General features: G+C 36.3%; 1 protein-coding gene across 2 annotated transcripts in view; it reads left to right on the forward strand.

The window, feature by feature from the left end:
- Window positions 1–1,423: 1,423 nt before the first annotated feature.
- Window positions 1,424–12,951, forward strand: part of LOC123775285 (methionine aminopeptidase 1) — a 27,075-nt gene continuing 15,547 nt past the window's right edge. Inside the window, exons 1-4 of one of the 2 annotated variants that reach the window (XM_045770305.2) lie at window positions 1,424–1,582; window positions 2,955–3,006; window positions 8,955–9,107; window positions 9,366–9,541. In XM_045770305.2, coding sequence (XP_045626261.2) covers window positions 1,463–1,582; window positions 2,955–3,006; window positions 8,955–9,107; window positions 9,366–9,541 — 501 coding nt within the window. In that variant the 5' untranslated portion in view covers window positions 1,424–1,462. The remainder of the gene's footprint in view (window positions 1,583–2,954; window positions 3,007–8,954; window positions 9,108–9,365; window positions 9,542–12,951) is intronic. The other variant, XM_045770313.2, reaches the window with a different exon arrangement.

Here is a 12,951-nt window from a genome sequence, read left to right on the forward strand (position 1 = left end):
GAATCTAAATCATTTATATGTATATTATAATCAACAGAGGTCCCAGGACAGAGCCCTGAGGTACTCCACTAACAACATTATCCCCCTCTGACTTAACCCCATTTATACTAACTCTCTGTTTTCAAGCATGGGTTGGACATGTACATGAGCGGGACTGGGGGGTTATAAATAGGACATATGTGGAGAGCTAGTGTCACAATTGATATGTTTGTCCTGCACACCGCCCCCCATCCAGTGGGCAGCGGTGGATAGGCTACAATCACTCAGTTACTACCTACAGTTAGCAAACTGGGGATATTTGGCTAAAATTTCTGGTAGCAGATCATTTTGAATGAAATATTTACACATCGCTGGAACATTGGTTATAGAATTGTCTCTAAATTCACGTATCTTTTCGCACTACATCACATAGTGACGGAGGGTGTGCGAATAATTTTGTTGACACAGTTTACATTTGGTCAGGTCTACATCAGCAGATAATGAGAAGTCCCAGAGATACTTGTAACCGAGTCACAATTTATACTTTAATCTCAATTAGTATTAAGTTTTAGTCTTAGTGTTTTTCCTGTTCGAAACGCTTTGCGTAATAGTGGCTTTAGGCATTGTATGTACTAGCTCTATCTATAAATCCATCAACTTTTGTATCTTACCTTGTATGTATGTACTTTACCTGAATAAATATTTGTATTTGTATTTTGTATTTGTTTTTAAAGCGAGTCCTAAGCGTGATGTTAAAAAAAAGAACTGTGTTTGGCCGCCATTTATGTCAAGATGGTGGCCAAGGGTGGTAAAGGGTACTCAATTCATGTTATTTAGTACCCTGTTACGAAGACGATAAAATTGCAGCGTTTCCTGATTTTTTGTCCTTATTCGGCATTTTTTTCTCTTTCGACTGGACTACAGGTTGCAACCCCACAACAAGCTAACTAATTCTTGGGATACCTACTTACTGCTAGGTGAACAGAGACATTAAGTGATCAAAAATGGGCCCAACCATTTCTCTTCCGCCCGGTTTTCAAACTTTAATTCTCGATTGTGAGTCGAGAACGAATCCGACTGCACTACCGAGACCCTTATACTAAGTGTATGTGAAACAACTGTCCCTACAATCGTCCCTTCCTCTTTTGTTCATTGTACACACATTCTTTTAAATAAAAATTATTATTATATAATAATAATAATTATTATTCCATAATTTAATTAATTTACATAAAAAAACATTATTTTTACTCCCTGCAACCCCTTGTACAACTGAAAACTATATCAATCCCTATATCACCATTTTGTTTAAATCTACACAGCCCCAATTACCGATATAATAAATGTTGAATTAATTAAGTGACGATGGCTCGTTAAGTAAGTAGTTTGTTAATGAGTAGAGGGTGGATGAGAGGCGTGAGGCTGAGGGCGAGGAAGGACGGGTTTAGGCTCGTGTGCCGCCCACCTCAGTACGACAACAAAGATGTCGGCCAACGGGGTTGTGTCTCACGTCTGTGAAACACCTGGCTGCGGTGCCGATGCTAAGCTCCAGTGTCCAACCTGCATCAAATTAGGAATACAGGGATCGTTTTTTTGCACACAGGTGAAGCCCGTTGTCAGTCTAGTTCTTGTGCTGAGTGAGGCGCGGGTCGTGTTTCCTCGTGCTCTCGCCTATATTAGTATTTTTAGAAGTTTATGTGATAGAATTTATTTATTTATATATATACAAGAAGGTACATTGGGATTGTGAGGATGCATAGGATAGTAATTACAATCTTGTAAAGCCACTAGTACGCGCAGCGTTTCGGGCAGAAGAGGAGGAGTTACAGTTAATGGTTTTAGCGTGTCATTATTTCATTATTTAGGGATACTGTTATTTGTACAGGCAAGTGTAGAGTCTTTTTTTTTTTAATTGAAAGTTTGATGCTTTCAGAAAAGGTATTGTTCAATTGTACACAGGTGTTTTGACAGGTTGTTGTGTATGTCAGGCCTGTATATATGGTTAGGTCAGGCTATGTTACTCATTACGGGCTGTTCATGCCCGTGCCACCTCTTGGGTGGCTTAATCTTTATCAATCAAGCATTTATGTTACTCATTTGGGTTGGGTAACGTTAAGGTTCTCAACTCACAATCGGGGGATTCTGGATTCAGTTCCTGGCCAGGACAGAAATGATTGGGCAAGTTTGCGTTCACATAATACCAATGTTAATCTAGCAGTAAATAGGTACCTGGGAATCGGACAACTACAGTATTGTGGTGGTGCATCCTGGGGAGGGTCAGTAGTGCTACCTTGGGGGAAATAAAATATCTGAAGTACTGTACATATATGTACACCAACTTCCTGCCCCTGACAAAATTAATGATTATAAAATCTATTGGGGAGTCAGTCATGTACAATGTGATTTACTGTATATCCTTTCAAAAGTGGTAAAGTATGAAATTTGGCCCAAAATGTACAGTGCTAATTATAATTAGTGGCATTGCACTGCTAATAAGTGGTTTATTGATGTCTGATCCAACTGTATTTTCTTGTACAGTTTAGTTAATTTAGTTCATTTATTATGCACCCCATACCCATCTTGTGGGCAGTAGTGGAAAGGGTTACAGAGGCACATAATGGGCTCAGGGACTTCTTGTACAGTATCCAAGTAGTGCAAGGTTCCATGGGTCTGTCTCAAACATAATCACATTCCTTAGGATAGGTAATGTGTTCTATTAATTGTGCACATAAATTGTGAGTTGCATTAAAATACTGGTAGTTTTAAGGTAATATGATGATAATTTTTTTTAACAAAGTACCATGGGTATTGTCAGTTACCCCATCTAGTGTGATATTCAATATTATAACAATTGTAACCACTCTTTGTTTTGAGTACCACACAAGTGAATAAATTTTGTTTAATTATTTTGATGCAAGACATTTACAATATTTGTAGTTTCAATTTTGATTTACAAATAATTCATTTTCTTTCAGAGTTGCTTCAAGGGTTCATGGGAATCACATAAACTACTTCATAAAAAGACTAGTAAGTTCATGTATACCTCTGTAAATAGTTAATATATATTTAGCAGCACAATTATTTGCTTTTATATATTGCTTTTCCATTCATTATAAATTTGCATGTTACATGATAATCCAATTTTTTAATAGAAATTGCTTCCAGTTACGTTGAAGCTTCATAGATTTACTATGGTATGGTACTGTACAGCATTGGTAGAAACTAGGTTTCTTTTAATTTTTGTAGTCGTTAATCAGTGGATTTTCTATATAACATTCTGTAGTGAAAGAATATCTAAAAGCACTTAGGGTTAAGAAAATAGTAGACTAATGCATTGTTGTAATTGTATTGAGATAACATGGTCATGGCAAATTTACAGTGAATGACATAGAGGATTCTGAATAGCAAATTTGTAAGTATGATCGAGTGTGTCAGAGGAATATGTTAATAGTGAGCTTAGGTGTATACTCGTGTGTAGTCGAGTATGAAACTAATGGCAAGAGAATGTATGTGATAACAAACTTTGGATCAAAATAAGAGAGATGAATATAGACATTACACTGAGAAATTGGCTGGATTGCAAAAGAATACAGTACTGGACAGGAACAGAATTTATAATCATACTATACTGTATATAGCATGAGCTGAATTACTTAATGTCTTGTAAGGTTCTTTGCAATAAATACTATTTTTCTTTAGTCAAAGTTAGTGCAAGGTTAGTACCCAGTAAAGTTTTTCTCTGAATTTTTAATGATAAATCATGGAATTTAAATTTAGTTGTCAAACTTGCATAGTCCAGTACAAATGAGCCATACAAATTTTACATTTAAAATTGTCTTTGTGCCCAGGACAATGAATGGTACCTCAAAACGTGTCACTAGTTTTTGTTTTTATAATTTTTCATTGTATACGTACCTGGTAATTAAAAATTAGCCTAAAATATTATTGAGAGACTGGCATGCTTTGGTGCCTTAAATAGTACATGTACTTGGTTAGCATGCCCGGCTTACCGATTATTGGGGTGCAAACATTTGAAGTGAATATCAGAGATGTGTGTGTGTGTGTTAAATACAAAGTGAGGAGTTTATGTAGTACAGTATTAGGAGGCTAAGAAGAGTACTATTACAAGGGGTTGTGGTAGATGATGCAATAGAGATTGTTTATTGGAGAGAACTACTACACAAGTTTCTAACATTGTGAAGATAAATTAGCACAGAAATATAAGTACAAATTTATTTAATGTTCTTTTAAGAAATTAATTTAAAATCTAGAACAGGAAGGGTGAGGTGTAGGTTGCATCTACTCTGCAAGTTGCCATCCTTTTTGGTTCAAATTTATGTACATTTTTTTTAATAAATTAAGAAACAATTTAGAGTGAGGCGGGTGGTTAATAGGTTGTCTGCATGTACTAGTTTGAGAAACTTAGTGGATTGTTAGAATGATCTCACTCATGGTGGCAAGAGCGTTTACTGTAACATTGTTTACACCACCTTGAAAAAGGATGTAGGTTGCATCCAGAAATTTGGTTTTAATTCACCTACACAATTATTTGGTCTTTTCATTACCTTCATTCAAGCACTAAGACACTGTTGTAAGTTTCTCCACTATTATTGGTATTAAGTACAGTGGACAAAGGCTCAAATGGATCTTGGTGTATTGGAAATCGAGATGCAGTGAAAGGAGTCCTTTCATGTGTGATCATTATATTCAGTTGCAGTTGAAAATAACAGAAGACATCTGATGTAGCGATACCATGCAATGCTGAACCATAATTCGGTAAACAAAACTTAAAGGATAAATAAATCTGTTATACTGTATGTGTATGGCACAAATTATTCATCAATCATTCAACTGATGTTTTCTCTTCAATAACATATTTACTTTTGTTTTCATAGTGTATACTACCTACCTATCAAGTGGCTACCTTGTGTAGCTTCCGAGGATTGATGGCCCCATGGCTCGGTCTCTGACCAGGTCTCCTGGTTACTGGACTGGTCAACCAGGCTGTTGAATGTGGCTGCTTGCAGCCTGATGTATGAATCACAGCCTAGTTGATCAGATTTTTTTCGGAGGTGTTTGTTGAGTTCTTTCTTGAATGCTGTGAGAGGCCGGCCAGTTATGCCCCTTATGTGTAGTGGGAGGATGTTGAAATGTCTTGGGCCATTGATATTGATGAAGTTCTCTCTGAGTACCTATTGCACCTCTGCTTTTCAACAGGGGTATTTTGCACACCCTACTGGTTTTATCTGATGTAATCTGTGATTAGATTTGGAACCAATACCTCTAATGTCTTCCACGTGTAGATTATTATGTATCTCTCACCTGCACTCTAGAGAATACAGATTTAGAACTTTTAATCAGTCCCAATAATCAAGATGACTTATACAGTATAGTGGATTCTAGAAGTAAAGGATCTTTGGACACTCTAGGTCAGTATTTTCTCCAGCTCTGAATGAGGCTATTAGTGTGTAACAATATTCCTCCCTAGAGAGTACAAGTGTCTTGAATAGTATCATCATTGGTATGACGCCCATTGAAAGACCTGATGTACATCAGATTGGAGATTTGCTGTGTCCTCTATATTGTCGATTCCCATGAAAATCCTAGTATCATCTCCAAACGATGATACAGTACTGTAGTTTGTATCCTTGTCTATGTCTGATATTAGAATAAGAAAAAGTTCTGGAACAAGTACGGTACCTTGGGGGACCGAGTTTTTCACAGTAGATGATCAGGATTTTACTGTGTTGACTATTACACTCTGTATCCTGTTTATTAGGAAGTTGAAGATCCATCTCTTTACTTTGCCAGTACAGTAATTCCTTTTGTACACATTTTGTGCGCAATAACACCATGGTCACATTTATTGAAAGTTTTTGCAAAGTTTTTATATTTTACAGTTTTGCTAGTCTTCCATGGCACGTAATGCCATGTCATAGTGACCTAGCAATTGAGAGAGGCAGGAATGCCTTGTTCTGAACCCGTGTTGTCCAGGGTTATGTAGATGTTGTGTTTCCATGTGATTTGTAATCTTACTTCTTAGTACTCTTTTGAAGTTACTGAAGTTAGAGCTATTGGTTTATAATTTTTTATCTGCTTTACTACCTTCTTTGTGAAGTGGCACTATCTCCGCTGTTTTTAGTCTATCAGGGATGACACTTGATGAATATAAAATTCCATGACTGGGCCTGGTGCAGAATACATGGGCATGCTCTCTATGGCTACTATATTAAGCCTTGCTCAGATTTTCTGTTACAGTGCTGTAGCTGAAATAAATAAATATTAAACCCACACGTAAAGAGGTTGAGACTTTGATCCAGGAAATGTTTTGGTACAGGGATTGTTCTGAAAACACTGAAATATTGTCCCCTTTTTAAGTGTCTAATGTGTGGTTAGTATGTATGATACTGTATGTACATTTGTATCTAACTTTTAATTGGGTTTTTCTTAGTATTCTTCATGTCTTTGAACCTCCATGTGCTGTGTAAATACTTTTCTAGCTTAGCTATTGATAACATTTTTACCTCCACTTGCTTCATAATTATCTTTACAATATAAATAGCAAGAGATTTAGATGTGTTCTTTGTGTACAATAAATATGTTGATTGAGCTCACACCTGAAGTATGACTACATAGTGTACAGAGTGCAGTACAGTACTCTAAATTCTTTGTATTTTGTCAGTATCATTTTGTATTTTTCCAGTTGAATTTTAACCAACACTTTCCACCTTGTCTATGACATCTTTTAGTTTCAGCAGTCCTACTGCTGTAGTATTTTTCAGTTTTCCTCAAAATTCAAGGTTTCTTTTAATGGTGTTAAACAGTTTTGCACATTTGGTCCCCTCTCAGAATATACAGTGGAACCTCGAATAACGAATTTAATCCATTCCGGCGCTGTGATCATCATATGAAACGGATGTCATACAAAACGGATTTCCCCATTGGCAATAATGGAAATCAAATTAATCCGTTCTACCACCGAAAAACATCTATATGATACAGTATTCGATGTTTTAAATAATGGAGCATCCTACCTTACATACAATGAACAAACCTTTGTGACATTTTTCTTTCTTCAAATTTGTTCAATATTTTTTTCATTTTTTTATAGCAAACAGTTCGTTTGGTGTTCGGCAGGTAGGCTGCTCCATGTTTCTTAAATAAAAAAAAATAAAAAAAAAAGGTTGAAACAATTTGAAAAACAGATAAATGCCATATACAGTATGTTCGTTCAGTGTTTGTCGGGTAGGCTGCTCCATTATGACAATCTTTCTTTGTTTCAAATGTGTTGTATTTGTTTTGTATTTTTCATTTCTCAATAATGGAGCAGCCTACCTGACATACACTGAACGAACCTTTATGGCATTTGTCCGTTTTTCAAATTGTTTCAATTGTTTTTTATTTTTTTATTTAAGAAACATGGAGCAGCATACCTGCAGAACACCAAATGAACCTTTTTGACATTTGTTATTTTTCACAAAATGTCATTTATTTTTTCTACAAAAAAGTCAATGCTTTGCAACATCCCAGTAGTCACCCCTTTATATCCCAGCATCATTAGCATCTTTAAAAAAAAAAAATATTTGCATTGTCGGAGGCGTCCGAGAATGTGCGAGAAGCAGCGCGACCCCACCATGTGTTGTTGTTATTCAAATGAGCGCTCGCCAACGAAACAAATTGTCGGCGATCTGGGCGCTCGTTACCCAAAATGCTCGCCAATTGAGGCGCTCATCACTTGAGGTTCTACTGTACTCACTTAGGACAATATTTTTTATATATCACAATTCTCATGTTTGTCATGGCATTTTGTAAGCATCCGTTTCTTTCAATATACTTTTTCTGTACCTCTCAGCACTGCATTTAATTAAATGACCTCACATTCATACTACAATGGCCCCACCGTTTACAAATTTAATCTGTTCTAAGAGACGGTTCATACACTGAAAATTTGAAAACTGAAAAGAATTTTCTAATAAGAAATAATATAAATTGAATTAATCCGTTCCACACACCCAAAAATATTAACTTTTATGCAGAATGCTACTCATTGGTACCTTACCTTAATTGAGGACTCTTGTTGGCATATGGAAGGCGGTGAGAAGTGTAGAGGAAAAGGTGTTAATGTTTGGAAAGGTAGTCTCCCTTTCATTATTACAAACAGCAGTGATGACATTTTTGGGGTACTCTTTCATACGTTTTGCAGGCATACCACTAGGACCTGGTTGTGGCTCACTGCTTGCTTGTTTTACTAAGAATCTGTCTAAAGACACTTGTTTTTCCCTTCATTTTAACACGTCTGTAGTGAGATATCGCATTCAGTCACTAGGAATGATCTCTTGTTTTTCCTCTCGTCATCATCACAACTATTTTCTTAGGTTGAACTTTACCACTGACTTTTTTTGGACCTATGGCATAATATACTGTGTAATAATATATATGTTCAGAAACCAAAAAGCAGAAAACAGACATTTTTCACAAAGATTTCAAGCGTGGTCGTCACTAGGCAGGATACACTGGTAAATCCAACGCCCAGCAGAACCATGCGCTCGTCGACCCATAAATGTATCAACAAACTCGACATCCGATACAAACCTCGAATACCGAATCAAATTTTTCAAGGAAATTGACCTCATATACCGAAAAATGGGTAAAGAGGGGCATTTGTCAACTGAGGTTCCACTGTACAGTACTTTAATTTTTCATAATTAATTTATCTATATTGACGATCTTAGGGTTTCATTACACGACTGCTACATTTTCTCAATTTTTATTTCAATGATTATTGTCTACTCATTTGAAAGGGGATAGATTTAACAATTTCACGCTAATTTGCAGTGCCCTGCAGAAGTTTTATGCATGCCATTTATTGGCTGATTTTGTAACTAAAGCTGCTAACCTAGTGCTGTAATTTGTATATGCTCGGTACTTCTGTATATCAAGCCAAACGTTAACTAACATTTGTTTTACTGATACAGGCTCTTCATGGTTCTCTGAACAACTAGATCAGATCATGCAGTATTTTCCTGGCTATACATATTTTAAGAGAGCAGTTACTCAGTTTAAGAATATTTCAGGAGCCAGTGATTCCAGCTTGCCGTACAACCCATGGCCATACTACATGTTTTCTGGTAAGTGAAATTAATTTGAAAAGCTGCTTTTCTTTGTAAATTTGTTTTCATTCACTAGCCAACATTTTGCATGTGGCTTTATATTACAGTACATGTGGAGCTCTATATTCAGTAACCAGTTTTTAATGTCTTAGTACATGATAAATTAAGTTTTTATTAGTGTAAATTCTGTAACCCATATTTTTATTTTTGTGTTTTCCTAACATGTCATTGTAATTTGGGATGTAAAGTGTTACTCTTTTATTCTTTCCTCAATAGGCAGTTTACGACCATATCCACAAAGCAGCAAAAGAGAGGTTCCCACTTCCATAGGTAGACCAGATTATGCTGATGACCCAAATGGATTTCCACACTCTGAGCAAAAAGTGCGAGGAGCTGCCAACATTAGGTGCCTTTCAGATGAAGAAAAAGAGGGTATGAGAGTGGCGTGCAAGGTATTATATCTGGTATCTTCCATTTTTAAGTCAGGAGAGCCTGGTGTGTGTATCTTTAGAACTGCAGATCAGTGTTGGGAGTTTTACTATTAACTTTTTCATAACTCTGTTATGAAGTTGAATACTTTATTGCAAGGGGTGGCCAAACTTGCTTACTGTAAGAGCCACAAATGATAAAGCTCAGATGTTTGAGAGCCACATGAGAGCCATTTGAGAGCTGTGGCTTCCTTACTGAACAATGTCAACAGTGTCTGTTGGCTATTTATAGATGATTTTAACTCATTTATTTGTCCTTAGGTCTGATTTAGGTTGGTAATCATATGAAAAGTTTTTTATTAGTTTCATAGTGGCATACCCAGTCACTTGGGCTGGATGGTAGAGCGATGTGCTCACTTCATGCCAGTCGGCATTCAATCCCTGACCATCCAAGTGGTTGGGGACTATTCCTTTTCCCCGTCCTATCCCAAATCCTTATCCTGATCCCTTCCAAGTGCTATCTAGTTGTAACAGCTTGGCGATTTCTCTCGATAGTTCCCTTTTCCCCTTCATAGTAGCGTTTCAAGTTACTGGCTTTGTAATGACCGAGTGACACTTGACACATACGGCACAAAGATTACCTCCTTTAACTGTGAATGAAAACTCTTCTTCCCACTCTGGCTGAAAATTTGTGTTCATCTTCATATTTTTGTTTCTTACAATTTGTTGAAGCCATCTTCCTTCACAAAGTTTTTACAGACACTTTAAATAAGTTTTATATATGAAGTGTACCAGCTAGGTCTGCCCAGTTCAACATCAGCACTTGTACTGAACTCCCTTCTGTTGGTATCGGAACTCTTTATACAGCCACACGTTTCTTATCCTGGATTTGGGTAGAAATTTTCCTTTTCGTGTAAAAATATTAAAGGTAAAAAGACTGCATGCAGCTCGGAAGCTGTGGTTAGGCCACCCCTGCTATGTTTTAATTGTTTTTATATATACTGTACTGTACAGTTTTAGCTTTGCAACTTATTTGCAGTTTTATGATTACACCATACTAGCTGTCAAAGGAATTCTTCTTACCTTTAGAAATATAAATTTGTATTCATTAGGCTGCTCATTGACTGCTTAACTATGCAAATTTTACTGCAGTAACTATGTTGGTACAATATTAATAATACAGTATTTGATTCAAATGTGATTTTTTGTTTATAAAACCCTTGTACTGATGTCATGCCGCAATGTGTTAATTTGTAAACATTGTGACTGTGTGGCTTAAGAAACATTGGTTCCTTACTTAGGTTACAGTGCCATATATGAATAATGACCTGTATAGGTGGTGACATATTACAAAAGTGAAGTCTTGGTTAGATTGATGAGGAAAGCTGTATAATATTAACCCTCAAAGTGCAGTCATCATGTGTTGATCGATTAATGTAATGTAGTCATCATCATGTGACGATTTAAGTTTTGAGGCTATATTGATGCGGTTATTGGCTGCAAGGTTCCAACAGCTAAGTGGCAACTTCCAGCAGTCACAGTAGGCCCCAAATATATTTGATTTAGATGTTCAAGTCTTAGTCCCCATCATATGATTGCAGCACTTACTTGGGCCAAAATAGATTTTCACTGTATATATAGTATTTATTTTGGCATTCTTTCTTTATTTTTGCATACAGATTCCTTTTGAATATACAATACAGTATTTCAAATGGAAATAAACAAAATTACACACTTGTAGTTCTCAGTATTTGGTCTACCAATGCCACTCATTTGGGTCCAAAACTATTGATGCAACTCTTACCATGATGCAAAATTTTTAACAAGATATTTGCCATATGCAGGCGATGAGTCACAATAACGTGGCTAAAGTAAGTTGACCAGACCACACACTAGAAGGTGAAGGGACGACGACGTTTCGGTCCGTCCTGGACCATTCTCAAGTCGATTGAGAATGGTCCAGGACGAACCGAAACATAGAGAGCGCCCCGTATATGTGTGTGGTCTGGTGAAGATATTTGCCAGTTTATCCTTCTCCCCACCCTTTTTTTTTATTATAACAAGTTGTATGGTAGGAGTCAGAAATATAGTAAAAAGTAAATACTGGTCTGGCATGTCCAGTGTCATCCTTAGGAGTAGATTTGTATGCACATATTTACATTACTAGCTCTCAATGCACATGGATTAATGTGTGTTATAAATCTGTATGAGATTATTATACGAGAATACTGTTTATACATGGATTAATGTGACAGTGTCAGACCATGAAGGAAGGATTAAGACAGGAATTTCCTTAAGTACTTTTGTATTTAATGATACATCTTCAGAAGAATGAAGATGTATCCTTCTGAAGATGGATTACTAAATATGAAAGTACTTGAGGAAATTACTGTCTTAATCCTTCCTTCGTGGTCTGACTGTCAGTGTCCATCACGTGTCAACTTCTTCATGATTTACACACACAGATTAATGTGTATGCAGTATTCTCAAATATTTGAAATCATTCTTCAGTATAGTAGTATTTTTTCTTATTATTTACAAAACAGTAATGCCACAGGTTTACACATTGACAAAGTTTACATTCTCTTACAGAATTTCATTTTGTGCAAGTATTCATTGACTTTGCATCTGTACCAAAGAGAATGGGTTTTTGTTTTCTCTAAAGATAGCTTGTTTAACCTTCAGAATGATCTTTTTTGAGGACATTGGTAAAACTTCATGAATCTGGCTACTTTCATGTTGGCTGCCACATGGTAACACAATACTATAATGCATACAGTCAGTGCACATTGAACAAAACACACATTAGTGCACATTCTGCAGTCCTAGCATTAATAAGGAACCAGTGCCATTCCCCTTACCCCCCTTACCCCCTTCAGTCAAAATGTTTGCATACAACATGGAGTATAGTGATGTCATATGCATCGGGTCTATACCTTTTTATATATATATATGTCGTACCTAGTAGCCAGAACTCACTTCTCAGCCTACTATTCAAGGCCCGATTTGCCTAATAAGCCAAGTTTTCCTGAATTAATATATTTGCTATAATTTTTTTCTTATGAAATCATAAAGCAACCCTTTTCTCTATGTATGAGGTCAATTTTGTTTTATTGTAGTTAAAATTAACGTAGATATATGACCGAACCTAACCAACCCTACCTAACCTAACCTAACCTATATTTATAGGTAAGGTTAGGTTAGGTAGCCAAAAAAAGCTAGGTTAGGTTAGGTTAGGTAGGTTAGGTAGACGAAAAAACATTAATTCATGAAAACTTGGCTTATTAGGCAAATCGGGCCTTGAATAGTAGGCTGAGAAGTGCGTTCTGGCTATTAGGTACGACATATATATATATATATATGTCGTACCTAATAGCCAGAACGCACTTCTCAGCCTACTATTCAAGGCCCGATTTGCCTAATAAGCCAAGTTT

This window comes from Procambarus clarkii, chromosome 10, assembly GCF_040958095.1.
Source record: "Procambarus clarkii isolate CNS0578487 chromosome 10, FALCON_Pclarkii_2.0, whole genome shotgun sequence".
Taxonomy (NCBI): Eukaryota; Metazoa; Arthropoda; class Malacostraca; order Decapoda; family Cambaridae; genus Procambarus; species Procambarus clarkii.